This window comes from Eulemur rufifrons, chromosome 7 (assembly GCF_041146395.1).
Source record: "Eulemur rufifrons isolate Redbay chromosome 7, OSU_ERuf_1, whole genome shotgun sequence".
In the NCBI taxonomy this organism is placed as follows: domain Eukaryota; kingdom Metazoa; phylum Chordata; class Mammalia; order Primates; family Lemuridae; genus Eulemur; species Eulemur rufifrons.
Window position 1 is genome coordinate 171,090,027 of NC_090989.1, and position 17,754 is coordinate 171,107,780.

At 39.1% G+C, this 17,754-nt stretch overlaps 1 protein-coding gene across 1 annotated transcript in view; it reads left to right on the top strand.

The window, feature by feature from the left end:
• The window catches only part of SLC25A26 (solute carrier family 25 member 26), a 138,406-nt gene that overhangs the window by 33,706 nt on the left and 86,946 nt on the right, over nucleotides 1-17,754 (top strand). Inside the window, exons 4-5 of the mRNA XM_069476043.1 lie at nucleotides 4,823-4,927; nucleotides 6,121-6,168. Of these exons, the coding sequence (XP_069332144.1) occupies nucleotides 4,823-4,927; nucleotides 6,121-6,168 (153 nt within the window). The remainder of the gene's footprint in view (nucleotides 1-4,822; nucleotides 4,928-6,120; nucleotides 6,169-17,754) is intronic.

Sequence of the window (17,754 nt, forward strand, 5' to 3'; positions counted from 1 at the left end):
GGCCGTGTCACACAATTCTGGCCAGCACATGTAGGGACATCTGTGTGTGTGTGTAGGGGGGGGATCTCAGAGAAAAGAGGAGGCCTGTTCTTGCCTTGAACCCGGCTGTGTGTTGAGATGATGCTGGAGGACGTCAGAGCCGTCTTTTATCCACGGGGCAGCAAACCTAAGGCTGAAAGCCAGTAAGCTGGGAGGCAGGACAGAAAGATAGGAAGAGCGTGGGTTCTGGTTCACTTTGCTGAGGTTCTGCAGTAAATGTTGACCTGGCTATCGCCAAACAACTCGTTAAGTTACAGAATTAAATGCCACTTATAGTCAGTGTTCTGGTACGTGGAACCAAAAGAGCTGTTACTTCTGTACGTGACTCAGAACACGATGTGGTGGCTCTTGGAATGCATGGAAGTGTGGGGAACGAGGCTGGGGAAGTGAGTGGGAAGAGGAGCCACAGCAGGCGCCACAGCCAGGCCCGCAGCCTCGGAACAGTGTGGTTAGGATGCTGCCCCGGGCACCACCCGCTGGACGGCTCCTGGGTACTGGGGCCTGGACACATCCACTGCTGGCTACTGCTGCCGTAAAGGAATGTTAAACTCTCCCAGTAGCTCCAGAACAGCAATGTCCGGTGGAAACATAGTGCATGACACGGGTATCACTTTACATTTCCTATTAGCCACATTAAAAAAGGTGAAAACAACTGCTAGGATGAATTTTAATAACATTTTATTAAGCCAAACTTATCCATAATATTAACATTTCAATGTGTAATCAGTATAAAAGAATTATTAGCGGGGTGCAGCTACTCAGGAGGCTGAGGTGGGGGATTCCTTGCTCAGGAGTTTGAGGCCAGCCTGGGCAACATAGAGACCCTGTCTCTTAAAAATTAGTAGCAGGCTATTTTACATTATTTTGTCATACGAGTTTTCAAAATCTGCTGTGTTTTTTACATTTACAACACATCCCAGTTGTACTGGCCACTTTTCAGGTGCTCCGTAGCCTCAGATGGCTAATAGCCTGTGTTGGCCACATTAGCTCTAGAATCGGACCCCTGGGCAGGAGTGTTTGAGTAGCCAAACCTCAGTCACAGGGTCGTGGTTCTCATGCCGGGGCAGGGCAGGGAGAGACTGACTCCCTTTGTTGTCCCTGAGTGGGACGCCTCTCACTCAGGAGAGTTGGAAACCTGGCAGTGCAAGAAGGCAGGTGTTCACTATAGCAACACAACCCCCCCTTCTCCCCTCCCCCCCCGCCTTCTCGTGGGTCTCCAGCCAGTTCTCTGTTTCCTGCCCCTCAAAAATTGATGTCCTCAAGATTTCATTCTTGGCCTTTTGATCTTCCCTTTTGGCTCCCTCTTTGGATGCTCTAGTCTGTCCTTTTGGTTTTAGCCGTCACCTGTATGCTTCCATAGCTGCATTTCCAGCCTGTCATTTTCTAGTTTTACAGCCATATGCTGTGTGTGCATTTCTTGGCTGGACATAGCCCCTTGCCTCTTCCACAGACTTCTACTCAGCATTCCCCAGTCTGAACTTCTCCTCTTCCCTCCTAACCTGCTCCTCCCACCCTGGCCCGTAATCTCATGTGATGGGACCACCAAAATCCCATCATCCAAACCAGAAGCTTAGGAGCATCTTACTCTCCCCACTTCCTCACTCCTAACCTCCTGTCAGTAGCCAGGTCCGGTGCCTTTTGTTCTTCACTTTTCCCTCAGATTTGACCCTTTTTTTCTGAGCCATGTTTTGTTTCCTCGGATCTTTCATAGACCTGTTGTAGGGTCTCATAACTCGCCTTCTGCCTGCTGGCCTATCTTTCCTCCTTTGCTTCTTACCTTTCTCTTCTCCCTGTCTCCCAGGTATTCTGTGCGCCGCAGCCGGAGTGGTGGCCCCAAGCACGGGTTAGCGTTCCTGTGCTTAAGCTCTCTCACTTGTTCTGATGTCTGTGGAGTAAAGTTCCAGCTCCTTGGCATGGAGCACAGGCCCTTGTCTGCCTGTCCGGTCCGTCTTCCCGTCGCTCCCCACCTTGCACGCGGGCTTTGGTGGTACGGAGTGGCCTGGGTGGCTGCAGGCTCTGGGATGTGGTACCCTCCACACAGCTGGCACCGTTTCCCCTGAACACTCTGCCTTTGTGTTTATGCACTTTCCTTTTCTTCTTTCCTCTCCCCGGGGTGCCCTTTCCACCTTCCTTGCCAGCTCATTTTGGCTTATTTGGAAAGTTCTGTGAAGGCACAGTCCTTGGCGGTTTTTCTAGAGTCTGAAGGTTGGACCAAATGCCCCTCTTTCCCATTTCCCATGATCTTTGTGTATGCCCCTTTTATTTTTAAAGCCATATATTATTGAAATTATCTGTATGTGTCTGTGGGTTCTTTGAGGCCAGGGCCCTACTCTTTGACGTGGAGTGTCTTGTGTAGTATCTGGCTCGATATATTTTTCTTGAATTAGGTAAGTTTGAAAGGAGACTGGTTGGAAGAGTATGTTGGCCCAAATTGCAGACATCTTTATGAATAATAAACATTCAGCTATTTGGTGAATGAAGAAATGGAAATCAGATTACTGTTTTGTAAATCTTGTCAGCTTTGGTAGAAAAATGACTGCAGGTAATGAATCCTTTGTTATCATAACCATGTCTGTTGTAGTGCATCAACATAAAGCCTTGTAACTTCTTAGCTTTTAAAGAGGTGATATGTCCATGTCACCTGACTTCATGACATCTAAGATCACATCACATGTCATCTTTATCCCTGTCTCTTGGGGTGCTGAGGCTTACATCTATTTTGTGCCTAATTTGCTCTTGTCAAGGCTAATACCAGAGAAGAAGTTGCCAGTGTTTATACCTAGAGCAGGGGTTGGCAAGCTGTTGCCTGTTTTTATAAATAAAGTTTTTAAATTGGAAGACAGCCAAACCATTTATTTACATATTAAATCTATGGCTGCTTTTGTGCTAAAACAGCATAGGTGGCCAGGTGAGGTGGCTCATGTCTGTAATCCTAGTACTTTGGGAGGTGGAGGAGGGAGAGTTGCTTGAAGCCAGGAGTTCCAAGACCAGCCAGGGCAATAGCAAGACCCTGCTTTGTAAAAAATGAAATTAGCTGGGTGTGGTGATACATGCCTGTAGTCCCAGCTACTCAGGAGGCCGAGGCAGAAGGATCGCTTGAGCCCAGGAGTTGGAGGTTGCAGTGAACTATGATGACACCACTGTACTCCAAGGTGGGCAACAGAGTGAGACCCCTTCTCAAAAAAAAAAAATAAAAAAAAATTGCTGCCCTTAAGGTACAAGTTAAAAAAAAAAACAAAAAAAACCCAGCATAGTTGAATAGTGGTGACAGACAGACCATGTGGCTTGCAAAGTTTAAAATATTTATTATTTAGTCTTTTATATAAAAAATGTGCTGACCTTTGCCGTAGAGCCACTTAATTTTAGAAAAACAAAGCCTTATGTAATATCCAAATACCCTTTTATTGGGAATTAGAAGAATACAGATTGAAAAGGACAAACCTCTTTGAGTTTGTGTACTCTGTTTGGTTTGATAGTTTTGTTAAGTTTCCTGTTCTTTCCATCTTGCTACATGTATCATTGAAGGAAAGATTTAAAATTAATATCCTCGATCGTATGTAAAACGTTGACCATCAAAGTTATGTGGAATCTAAGTTGCAGAAAAAGTCTGTCTTTGGTAGACTGCTTAGTGTTTCGAGGCTCAAATACAGGACTTGCACTAAAACAGTTAAACATAGCAGTTTATATGTCTCCCTCCCTGTACCTTGCTACCCTTTCTGCAGCCTTTCCTTTGGGCAGAGTTCCTCCAGGTTTGACCAGTTCTTTATTGCTCCCATTTCTGAAAATAAGTAGGCTGCCTTTACAGTGTAAAGATAAAATCCTGGCAGTGTGAATTGGAGGTGACATATGCCTCACTCTGGCATATAACCAAGGGTGATGTTAAAATTATTTGCTGACTGGTATGGTGTTGAGTACGGGCCAGTCGGGACCCATGTCAGCTGGAAAGCTGGAGCAGAGCCCGAGAGTGCCAGGAGTCTCCCCTCCGTGTTGCATGGTGGAGAGGTCTAGGATGCTGGGTTGGGAGTCGGTTGAGGCTGGGGGTGGGCTGGGGTGGAAGGAGTCGGGTAAAGGATTGGAGCACCAGCTCGTGATCAGCCTTGCCTCTCGTCTTCCTCACACGTTTGAAATGTCTGTGATGTGCCAGATGCTGTTCTAGGCGTTGGGGATTCAAAATGAGTAAATTTGCTTCCTGCCATCTGGAGGCTCGTAGATGGATGTGCTTGGAACGACATGGCAGGAGGTGAGGGTCTATACAGGACAAGGGAGGAAAGGCCTGGGCTGACAAAACAATGTGTATCTTTTAAAGGTCCCAGTGTTTTAGATTAAAAAAAAAAAAAACACAAAAAAACATGGCTGGGTATGGTGGCTCATGCTATAATCCTAGCACTTTGTGAGGCTGAGGCAGGAGGATCGCTTGAGGCCAAGAGTTCAAGACCAGCCTGGGCAACATAGCAAGACCGCATCTCTACAAAAAAATGTAAAAATTAGCTGAGTGTGATGGTGCACACCTGTAGTCCCAGCTACTGGGAAGGCTGAGGCAAGAGGATCGCTTGAGTCCGGAATTCGAGGTTGCAGTGAACTATGATGATGCCACTGCACTGTAGCCCCAGTGACAGAGTCAGACTTTGTCTCAAAAAAATAACAAAAAACCCAAACATTTTGACATCTTACACTAAATTTCTATGTTATGTGTCCTTACTATAATTTTTGCTTATGAAAAATGTTAATTTTTCATAACAGTTATATCCTTTTTAGGATATTTGACCAATTTTGTATGTTTTAGGTTGCCTGCCTGATTCGAGTTCCATCTGAAGTGGTTAAGCAGAGGGCACAGGTATCTGCGTCTTCGAGAACATTTCAGATTTTCTCGAACATCTTATATGAAGAGGTGAGATGTGTTTTCAAGCTCTTTTTCATTGAGAAAGATTTTATAGTAGCTAATACAAACACTGTGGGCCTCATCCCAGGAGCCTTAGAGAAAACCTCAGAGCTAAATTTAATGTCCAACCATAGTAACTCTTGTACTGAGATAATCTTTGCCTTTATTTGTTTTTGAATGTTTATTTTCATTTTTATTTCTTTTTCAAATTTCTAAACAAGCATATTGAGTGCCACTACTGTGTATGTGTCCTGAATCGTAATCTTCCTACAGTCATTCCAGAATCAGACATGGAACAAATTGTAAATCTGTAAAGTGAATGAAGGTATTATCTTAAAACATCACTACAGAATTTGAGGGCCCATGGAAGAGAAATACAGTAATGCACTGTAATAGCGACCAAGCTCATAGTGCTTATATCAAAATGTAATTCCTCTATCACTGTTTATGTTAAGCTGTGGGTCAGAAATTATTCTTCCTGGCCATGTGACCAGGGAGCATTTAGCTGTTGTCCTTTATAATTTTTACAGAAGATTGCTTTTTTAAATTTTTTTAAATGGGAATCAATTGCATGGAAATTTCAATGAGTTTTGGTTTTAGACAAGTTATTCTAAACGGTCTGTCACCTAGGTGAGCAGACATCAAATTCCTAATTGTATAGATGAGATCAATCTAATACCGGGTCCCCATGTAACCATGTGGATGGTGAAATAAAAAAAAAAAAAAAAAAAAATCAAAGTTTGGGAATATTTACTAATACTAATTGAGAGATTATTGATGAATTCCTGGTGTTTGAACCTATGAAATATAATTCTGTTTTTATGAAAGGATAATTGGCATGTATGTGCATTTGCTTTTGGAAATATATTTAAAGCATTTCAAATGTTCTTTTCAAAAGAAGAAATGTTATAGCAGTTAAATACTAAATGACAGTATTTAGTACTTAGTAGAATAATAGCAACTAAAACCAAATTAATATGTAGTTCAGTTTTATTATTAGAGATGTTCCCATTTTGAAGGGAGCTAACCTGAGCTTTTTGTGTCCCTTAGGCCAGGTTAGAACCTTTAACCTCTCACAGAACTATGGTTCTTGGGACTGTTTTAGAACTTTAAAGCAGGCAAATCTGCTGTACTCAGAATGTCATTCCAAAATCATCTCTGTTATTCTCACTTTCAGAGCTCTTGGCTTTTGTTTGTTTCAGGGCATCCAAGGGTTGTATCGAGGCTACAAAAGCACAGTTTTAAGAGAGGTAAGTCATTTAATTTCCAATATTGATGTACCAAAAGAATTATGTGCTTTTGTTCAGTAAATTTATACTTAATAATCAGAAATATATCTGGAGAATCTTGGTTCAAAAAATCAAACGGAAATTATGATCACTTTTTTAAGCACTGTTTATTCTTATCTCAGTCCTTACATCTAAGAGAATGAGTAGAATGGGTTTGCTGGAAGAGCAGTCCCAGTGGTCAGAGTGGTCCATTGTGTAGCTTCCTTGTTGTTCTAGGGTGGCTAAACGTCTCTTACAGTGGAAAGATTAAGAAATAACTTAAGGGTAAGACATCAAGTTACTTACTGCAATATGGAGAACTAATGAAAAATTGGTAATGGAAGAGGCACTCTAAGAGACAGGTGTCCCAAAAGTCTGCATCTGGCAGGTAGCTCTTGGCTTCCTGAGAACAAGATATAATGAGCTGGGAAGTTCCGTCTGGCCTGGAGTCCTGGCTCTGCAGGTGCGGTGTGCCCCAGGGCGAGCCACTTCACCTCTCTGTGCCTTCTAACTCGAATACCTGTGATTCAACATGTGTGAAATTTTTCTTTAATTTTTTTTGGTTGAAAAAGCAAAACTTTACCGCCAGTAAATGATTTTAGTAAATTACTGCAGGCACCATATTTTAATCTTTGCCTCAAATAGGAGAGACTGTCTCGAAGTTCAAAAGTTGGTTTTTAGATAGGTGAGATACAAGAGAAGTCTTTCATTTGGGACATCATTTTTTATCAAAGAAAACACAAGTGAGGACCTGCATGTATCTTCTCTGCATCTGTGTTTTCTGTTTGGAGGTCCTAGGATACTGGAACATAGTATTTAAATCAATGTTGTTATAACTGGCAGAATATTGAAATTCTTTGAAATCCCTCATTTTATTCCCAGGTGGTTTTTTGTTTTTAACTGTGGATTACAATCTTCTTTATGACACGCCAACACTGTTACATGTGATTTAAAGCTTTGGTTTCCACAAGATACCAATCTGTGGTGTAGATCTTTGAAGAACTTCTTTTGAAGGCAAACTGAATGTTTCAAAATTAGTTATTTGTATGAAGATAACTTCTGTCTTTCAGAAATATTACCTGGTCTATGTCTTCACTCTGTACTTATTTTCTGACTCACTAAACATGTGTTACTTACTCAGATTTTTACCTGGGTGCAGGAAAAAGAGAGGCAATAAACCTGTTTTATTTTTCTGAGAGATACTGAATAAATGAATATATTTACATGCTAGAGAATACTGGTTTTGCATGCAAACAGATAAAACACATGGTTACAACTGCATTCTATTCTTTTAAAAATTTGTTTTGACATATGTCATACTAGTAATTAATTTCTAGGCTGCAATTCTCGCAAATGTTGTGACCTTACTGAGATGACTTTGTTTATTCAAAATGGCAGTGCTTTGTTGGAAATTTAATTGGGGTCTTCTGCATTATGCGTATTCATAAAAGATCCTTCAGAATTGATTTTAGTTGAAGTATTGCTTTTGTACAGATTCTCTGATAGAATGAGAGAAGAATTACTGCTGAATGAAACATAGCTTCTTTTCAAAATGAGAAAAATAAGAAGTGATATATCTGCTTTAAGCAAAATTTTTTGCATTATAGTTTCGATTCTTACATTATTCTGGAGCCAATATGAAGTCTTTTTGCCAAGAGATTGTTTGATTGTTTCAATAAGAAAATACATTGAAGCCTTTGTGAGGATCACTGGTAAACTTGTATGTTTATTCTGTGTGTAATTTTTTCTTTGAAATATTTTTATCTCCTTAGTAGTAGCCCATTAGAATGAGATTGAAGTTTGAATCCATGCATCGTAAGGTAGATTATGTGTTCTTTAGGTTTTGTGAATGCTGTCACACATTATTTACTGTATTTGATGTTTGTGGAGATTGCACGCTTATCCCTTATGTTCTCTTAAATTATGTTAGTTACTGTGAATTTTAGACTGAGTCTAAGCAAGGTCAACAGATTATACTATTTACCTCGCCCTTTCAGTATTCATTTTTCTCATGATCTTGGCCAAATTAGATGTGGCCAAGCGTTGTGATACAGTGGTGTTATTGCAATAAGATGGTAGCGGGAAGCAAAATCATTGCTGCTTTCATAGCTAGGATGATTTCAGATGGTCCACTGGCCTGAAAATTCTGCAGAGAGCAGCCTCATTCTCTTGGGTGTGAGTTATTAAATAGAAGGACTTCTGTATAGGAAGAAAACAGAGAAAGGCAAGTTGTTTCAAAAGAAGTGGGAATAAGCTAAGCTCAGCAGATGTCTTTTATCCACAGATTTTACTCAGCAGTCATTTTTAAAGTGCCTACTGTGTTTTGGGCACTATGCAGAACATTGCTGCCCCAAAGGATTCAGGTTCTGGTGGGGAAACAAATAGGGAAGTAGACACTGCACAATGCAGGATAGTAAGTGCTATGTAGTGATATGTACATACAGGGTACAGCTGGGATTATAGAGGCAGCAGTGCTTGAGTGGTACCCAATTAGCATTTGTTACATTAATAAAAGTGAGTCTTGACTTAATTCTTGAAGGAATGGCAATTAGAAGTAGTCAAGGAGATAGGCAGTTGTAACAACATGAGCAAAGGCACAAGGTTGTGAAAGAACGTGTGTACCTCGCTTATCTAAGCAGAATTGGGGTTTCATGCCCATTAAAGTGGGAGTCCCCCCTTCCCCAGGCCAAGTGAGGGTGCTTCAAGAGAACACACAGCAGAGTATTTGTCAGGAGGACAGGTTGGACCTCTCACCCCAACTGGATGTTTGCAGGGACTGGAGGAGAGCTCATGGGAAAAGCCCTTGAAAAAGCCTGACATGTGTCTCTGGAATTGGGAGGGCAAATTTCTGGTGTCTGATTCTTGTTTGCAGAAATCGGAAGGTGAGTAGTTGGTTGGAGCAGTCCTGATGGATGTTGCCAAAATTTTGGTAATGAGTGACTCCTGGCTGCTTTTTGGTAGATTAGAGTAGGCACTAAAGGGATTTGAGATAGGTGAAAGTTATTCCTCCTCACCCCAGTTTTGCCTCAAGCTATCACGCAGGCTGAATAAATCATCCATCCTGTTCAGGAAGTTCACTGAAGTCCCTATTCTCTAGGTGCAGAAATCACCACTCTAAATAGCTCACTCGAAAGTGGATATAGCAGCTTTCCACACTTGGTTACCCCTGTTGTCCACTTTAGGCATTGAGGACCCCCCAAATCCAGTGGCTGGACACAGGAACCTTTAGTGATCAAGCCTCAAGGATTGTCCTTCAGAGTCTCCTTTCCAGCTCCGTGGTCTGCCCACTCAGTGCCTTTTTCTCAAAACTTGCATGTTATAGAAGTGTCTTGTGTATTTTTCCAGAGACACTCTATCCTAGGCATCCTGTGTCTTGTTGCTTTTAACCTAATATATTTTGAAGGTCATTTTATATCACTTCATAAAGAGCACCCTCATTTTTTATGATTGTCTAATACTTCATTGTACAAATGAACTATTGTTTATTTAACAGTTCCCCGTTGGTGGACATTATAAATATGCTGCCATGAATAATAATGTTCATATGTCATTTTGTACATGGTGGAGAGTGTTTGTAGGTTATACAAGAAGTAGAATTACTTGGTTAAAGGTGTGGGCATTTGTAATGTTGATAGATGACAACGCCAAATTGCCCTTCCTAGAAGTACTCATTGACACTTGCCAAGAACGAAGGAGCTCTCTGTTTTTCCCTGCCTCACCAATGATACTGGCAGTCTAACAGATGAAAAAGATGTTATTGTAGTTTTAATTTTAATTACAGATAAGACTGGGCATATTATCATGTATCTGAGAACTATTTTATTTCCTTTATTGTGAACTGTGAGTATTTGAATCATAAAATTCTTGTGAGAATTAAATGAGCGGATCCATGGGAAGTGCTTTCTGTGGTGTCTGTCAATAGTATGCATTCAAAAAATGTTAACTGTGGTTATTAGTGCTCTTGGTAACTGAACCTTTGACAGTAAAGGACACCTAAGTGTGAAAATGCAGCTCTGCCCCTTACCAGCTGTCTGCTCTTGGCAAGTTACTTAACCTTTCTGAGCCCAAGTTTGCCCATTTGTGTTAGGAACTTTCCATAGACTGTTCTCATTGATAGCTTAACAGTAGTGCTGTGAGGTAGGTATTGTAACAATACAGCCTGCTAGGAGACTCAGAAGTTAAACCTGCCTCTAGGTTGTTAGGTTCTTGAACAGGGATGCAACCTTGATCTGTCTGCAATTAGACGGGTGAATGTCATTTTATGCTGATGAGTAGTGATTGCTGTGTTTGAATGAGAGGCCAACCTTTAGTGCTTGTAAAGCTTCTTGGCTGCAATTTGAGAGTGCTTTATCCAGATGTCTTGTAGAGAGGAATTTCTATAATTGTTACAAATTGGCAACCTGCAACTGATACTCACTGGCTACTTCTGTAGGAAAAACAGCCCATTGGTATAATAATGTAAAGTTACCCTAACTGATGATTGAGCTGATCAAAATTACCAGTGTAAGTGGATTGGGAAATTTTAGGATGATTCTTTTTGGAGTCAATTTGATAATTTACTAGAATTTATTTTTCAAATAAGATTACCCATTTACAGGGCCATTTTCTTACTGAGATTGGAACACTTGAATGTTTTCCATTGAAAAATGTTATGAAGCAACTATAGCTGGAACTTCTATTACTTATTTACTGTCCCTTAAGTGTGTATACTGTTAATACTGCCCGCTTTCATGACAGTAAAGAGAGAGAAAAAAGTCTTATCTGATAGGAGAGGATTTTCTTTCTTTTTTTTTTTTATTCCTAGTAGCAGTGTTATGTGTCTCTCTGTTTGTAAGAATTCATTTACCTCTTTATTTCTCTTTTGGTTTGTCCGTATAGTTTAGTTGTGTCTTATCTTCCCAGATAGTATGTAAGTTCCTCTTGAAAACAGCTATTGGATTTTTACTTCTTTGTGGCATGCCATAGGCTCTAGTATAATACCTTCCACACAGTGGGCACTCAGTAAAGTTTTTTGGTTTTCTTCATTCCTTTACTTTTCATTCATTTTTGTTCAGATGCTATCTGACACCACGATCATTTCAGAATGGTGAGGGAGCTCAAAGGGGGCTTGGAATTATGCAGGGTAGTGAGTTAGGCTTTTGATGTGCTACATTACTGTGATCTTTGCATGAGATAGGCAGTGAATACCAACAAGTACATACTTTTCTAAGATTTCAGTCTTCTTAAACCCTGAAACAGTAGTTTTTATAAGTCTGGTTTTATTGGAAAAGTACTAAGTGCTGTTAATTATTCATTTATTTTCCACATGTTAGTAATTCTGAAAAGGGAGAAAAGTGATTAGAAATCTTTCCAAACTTTTAATGTGAAATTGTTTTTCAGTTAAAATCCAATGCAAACATATTGAACCCTATTTTAATCCTACATAATTCATTTTATTAACTATGACCAAATAGAACATCTGTTAAAATTCCATAATGTTAGCTTCATGGGAAAAGAAAAAAAATCCCTGTTTGCTCTTGGAATCTGTCCATTGTTTTTTTGTTCAGGCTTTCAGTAAATGTGTAATGAGACATTCTTATTAATGGGAATATTAAAGCAAAATGAAATTTCCCCTTTAATCAGAGAGGTTTATAAAATGAGTCACTTAATTGCATTTACATTATTATAACATTACCGTAGAGAAGTTCTGTGAAAAATGAGTGATAGTTCATTCAGTTCATTCTTTAATTCAAGAACCTAAAATTATTACTCCTCAAATATGAATTTTAGCCTACAGTTTTTCATCATCTCTTAAATAAACATTTTTAGGAAGAACATTTCAATAAAATTATCTTAATGTAGAAAAATTACTCTTTAGTGCATATTTTCTCATGTTTTATTTACATGAAACCAGCTGCTATTTACTTTTCTCATTCCTTGGACAAATTTTGTTTGCACTCTAGTTTTGAAAATGCTACATATTTCCATTGTTGCACATTGGCCATTTTGTTTTGAAGGGGCACCAGTTCCCGTGCGTATGGTTTACTGGCATGTAAATGCAGTAACATGACTCTTCAGTGTAAACATGTAAGAAAGCTATTGGATAAAGGTGGAAACTGTCTCTTAATTCTTTATTCTAAATGGTACAACCATAAACCATAGTGTTGAAGTAGCTCTGTCTTTGTTATTCCTTTGTGTTTTTCATCCCAAGTGAGATATCCTCTTCCTTCGTCTTTTTGAGTCAGTTTTGCATTTAGGCTGCAAATAACAGAAAATCTGACTACAATGGTTTCCCCAAGTAAAGGTTTTCTTTTTTTTTTTTTTTTTTCCTTTGATTAGAAGAAATCTGAAGATGGCCAGTCTAAGGCTGGTGTACAGGTTATATGAGGGCAAGAAGGATCCAGTCTCCTTCATTCTGCTGGGCTAACCTTATTGCCTTGGCACATTGCCTCGTGGTCACAAAATGGCTGCTGCATTTGCAGGTATCATGGCTCGGTTCCAAGCATGAAGAAGGGGAAGGGCAGGAGGCAGTATTGGCTTTATCTGTCCTTTCGTTTATCTGGGAAACATAAGCTTTCCTGGGCCAGGTAGTGTCTTAGGGCCTTCCTGAGTTGCACGGGTACTGGGAAGTTGAGCATGTAGCTCCTTAGTGTAGTAGATGAAGGCAGGCAAGCAGGGTTGGGACTGCTGTTACTGAGTCACCCTGCAGTGTCTGCCGTGTTCTGTCCACTCACACCCTCCCAGCTAAAGTTCCGTCCCTTCAGAAAGGAAACCGTTCCGTGCATCTCTAGCTCCAGCCATTCTTGGGTATCGTGCTGTTACGATCCATGAGCACTTGTCTGTACCACACTGTTTTTTGCCATTTAATTCTACTTTGTACTGTAACGTCTGTTCTTATTCTCTTTCTGCCACCTTTGTTCTTTTGAGCACCAGTGTGGAAACTCTTCTTTAAAAATTACTTGGTGGTCCCTGTGAAATTATTATTTGGAAGACATGAGTTTACTTCAAAGTTATTTTTGTTTGGTACAGTTTTCTTAGAATACCTGTATTGATGTATATATAAACACTTCCCTTAAATATGTGCATCACAGTTTAAATAGAAATAATAGCATATGTTTACTGAATACTTACAGTGTTCCAGTGACTGTGCTAAGTTTTTTACATACATCATTTTAGATAATCCTCACAATAACCCAAAACATGATTCCTACTTTATAAAAACCGAAGCTCTAGCAGGGCTGTGGTTGGCCCAGGTTCTCACAGTGCAGCGAAGGAGAGAACCAAGGACTCCAGAGCCTGTGATCTTCAGCCCTGTGGTGAGCTGTGCGGTTTGCACTTTATATGCAGATGAATTTTTCTGGGGAGGAATATGTGTATATTTAAGATAAATAGTCCATATTTATATCTCTCTTTGGTGTTCGTGAAGAACAGTGGCTTTGTACGTGCGTATTATCCTATGTTTGTATGATTTCCTCTTATCATCTAGGTTTATATGCCCCTTCCTCTGAGGGGCCTCCTGTGGCCGCTCTAGCTAAAATAGACCCTCCCCAACCCTGTTCAGTCTCCTGTTACCCTAGCATGCACAATTATCTGAAATCGTCTTCATTTCTTGTTTACAAATTTATTACCTGCTCTCCTCCCTCCACTAGAATATATGCATCAGGAGGGCAGATGGCCTCATCCGGTGGGTTTTATTCTCTACTGTTTCCCTCTGACACAGCATACTTGGAAAATATTTGATGAACAAATAGGTAACTTAATCACACTTGCTTCTTAGAAGTAGACCAGCTAAAGGGCTGAGATATTTAAGATCTCTCTAGATATATTTGGCAAGAATTATAGCTTCCCCAATTAATTCCCAGGCAAATTAATGGTTTTCTGCCAAATAAATTTTCTGCACTTCCAGTAAGGTTAATTTTCTTCTGGTCTTTTCTTATTGTATTTCCTGTCTTCTACAAATTGCCCTTATTTTAATTTTGTCATTTCTAGTTAAAGTTATTCCTGTAAATATTTTATATATGCAAAATATTTTTGAAATAACATCTGAATATAGTAAACAACTTATTTATGAAGAGAAGATGCTTCATCAGGTGTATGCAGATTAGGTTCAGTGAACACCATGTGTCAAACGTTACCCTTGAGGTTCTTAGCACTGTCTACAATCTTATTGTCTGAATAAACACCATCTCATAAGGAGTAAGGAGGAAACTGTATATCAAAAAAAAATTTGAAGGTCAAATCTAGAATTTTTTTCCCCTCTTTTTAGAAATGGGAATCTTGCTTTGTCACCCAGGCTGAAATGCTGTGGCACAATCATAGCTCCTGAGTAGCTGGGACTCCAGGCACGTGCCACTCACCTGGTGAACTTTTAAATTTTTTTTGTAGAGATGGGGTCTAGCTATGTTGCCCAGATTGCTCTCAAACTTTGGGTCTCATATGATCTTCCCACCTTAGCCTCCCAAAGTGCTGGGATTACAGGCATGAGCCACTGCATCTAGCCTAGAATTTTTCATATGTAATTCAAGGATAGTGGTTGAAGGTAGTCATTTAAAGGAATTTAAATGTTTATCTCTAAGTTTGAGCACTGGCTGCAGATTACCTTAGGATCATATAATGAAAATAGTTAAAATTTGAATATGAATTATAACTTTACATATATTTTTCTAATCCTAAATGCTAAGATAATGTGTTTTTTCAGATAAATAAGCTGAGGCTTAGAAAAATTAAGTAATACAGCTAGGAAGTGGCAGGACTGGAATATGAAGTCAAGCCTGTGTGATTCCAAAGCTTGTGTTTCTTATTATACTTCGCTTTCAGCTCACATCTTACAGATAAATTCACTGATTATTCCTCTAAGAAATTTTCAGTAAATCCTGGGAAGGTAAAGCAATGGGAGATCAGTAAGACTCGAACCAAATCTGTTGACCTGAAAGTGAAGCACTTTTTATGAATTTTAGAGGATTCTAAACGATGGGAATGGAAACATTTATATGAGCAGAACACAATGAGATGCTTCTAAATCAGCCATTAATACTGATTTCAATATCCTCCTTCACCCAGCCTTTACTAAGGTTGCTTAAAAATGTTTTGACTGGTTTTAGTCTTTTGTCCTCTTTTCTTCCCTGAGCTTCAGCATATGTTCGAAGAAACAGCACAGTAAGTGGGAAAAAGTTGATGATCATTGGCACTGAAATGGTTTTGTTGCATAGTTGGGTAATTAGCAGAGAATTTATTGACTAGTGGAGAAGCAGAAATTGGTGAAAGAGAAGGATATTTCTTTAATTTTTGAATGTACTCTGCTTTTTGTTATTGAACTTGTCAATGCACAAGTCATGTTATAGAATAATACACTAGAGGGCGCACAATGCCTGTGTTTTAAATGTTGGTGGCAGAAACCTCAATATATGTGAACCTGGAAGCTCTTGTGTTGCTTGCTTGGCACCATTGAAAATGGTTCAAATTAAAAAATGAAAATCCAAACATGATAAGTAGTGTTTTCTGATCCAGGGTGTCTGAATGAATGAATTTGTGTTATCTTTTGGTACATACGTGCACAGAATTTATTTGGGCTTTAATTTTTTAAAACTTTTATCATGGAAAAATTTAAAGATACACAAAAGTAGATTAGTAAAATGAATCCCAGTCCCATCACCCAACTTCAGCAATTACCAGCTCTTGACCAATATTGTTCCCTCTGTACCCAGAACTACTTCCTGTATTCTGTATTATTTTGAAGCAAATACCAGACATTATCTTATTTCATCCAGAAATAATTCACTGTGCATCTCTAACAGATAAGGACTGTTAAGTATATTTAACTTATCAAAAATGAATGTCATTACAGAAAGACAAATACAGTATGATCTCTCTTATTTGTGAAATCTAAAAATGCCAAACTCATAGAGAGTAGAACGGTGGTTCCTGGGGACTGGGGGGAATGAGGAGATGTTGGTCAAAGGGTACAAACTTTGAGTTATAAGGTGAACGGCTTCTAGGTACCTAAGGTACAGCATGGGTGGTGGTGGACGTGTTGATTTGATTGTGATAATCATTATACAGTGTATATGTATATCAAATCATCACATTGTACACCCTGAATATGTAATCTTTGTCAATTTTTAAAAGATGAATATCATAGTCTCAAAGTAATTCCTCCAAGCTATTTATCAATTAAAAGGAAAAAATAATTTTATGGTTGGAAAAACTGGCAGACACTATCTTATTCAAGTGATCAAGGTTAACATCACCAGTTATAAGATATATTGACATCAAACACACTCAATATGATGCACCAGGAAGGACACAATATCATTTCTTCAGTCTTCTTGCCAAAAGATGCATAATCTCAATGTGATCATGAGAAAATATCTGACAAACCCAGAATTGTCAAGGTCATGAAAAACAAAGAAAGATGAAAGAACTGTCACAGATAGGAGATTAAGGAGATACAACAGATAAATTCCATGTGAGATCCTGGATTGGGTCCTGGAACAAAAAAAGGATATTAGGATGAATATTGGTAAACTTCAAGCAAGCTCTATAATGCAGCTGTTAGCATTGCAGCAATATTGGTAGCTGGTTTTGATAATTGTACTCTGGTTGACTTGTTAACATCAGGGAACAGTATGGTATATGTGAACTCTCTATGCTATTTCAGCACTTTTATGAAAGTCTACAAATTATTTTTAAAAACAAAAAGCTAAAGATATGCCAGATTTGGATATCATATGAAATACTTATTTTTAAAGTGATATTCTAAAATATCACAAGTTAAATTTAAAACTTAATTTTTACTTGTAATTTTTATCGAAGGAATACATGCAATCGGTAAAAACTCAAATAATATAAAAGAACCGTCTCCTGCTTGTCCGTCTCCATTCTGGTCCACTCTCTAGAGGTAACCGTTTTTAAACTGTTTCTATTTTTATTTTTTCTGATTACATCCATACTTCTGGATAATACATTTAAACTTCTCCATAATTTGTCCACGTTAGATACAGTCTATGGATCTTTGGGATGGAAGATGTGATTTCGCTCACGGGAGACTCCTCCCCAACCCTGTCTCATCCTAGCATTCCAGTTATATAAACTTGATTCCTCTGGTCATTTTAGAAACTTTAAGTCATATATTTGTGTCTTTATTTCTTACCCAACAAACTTTCGGCATCTTCGAACTTTCTCTCCATACCACAAAGCTGTTACTTTCTTTATGCTGCCTTGTTCTCCGTAATCTGCAAATTCTGCTTTCTAGAACGACTTTCTGTCAGCTGTCTTTCATCCTACATTTTCAAGGTGGTTGACACATTAATCCTGTCCTTTTCCCACAATCACTGCTTCCATGATTTTTCTATATTGATTCTAAAAGTTGAGTAACCGTTGAACTAGTGTTTGTGTTATTGAGACTTCATGAATGATCACCAAGTCAAGTAGCGTGCTAGGGTTATATTTCCTTTTGTATGGGTCCCACATCACCCTAAAAGAGATGTTTTTCAGCATCACAGTCAAATAGACTCTCTTTCCTTGCGCTCCAACACTTGCTGAAATTTAATCCAGTGATTTAATTTCCTGAACATTTGGGACGTGAACTTA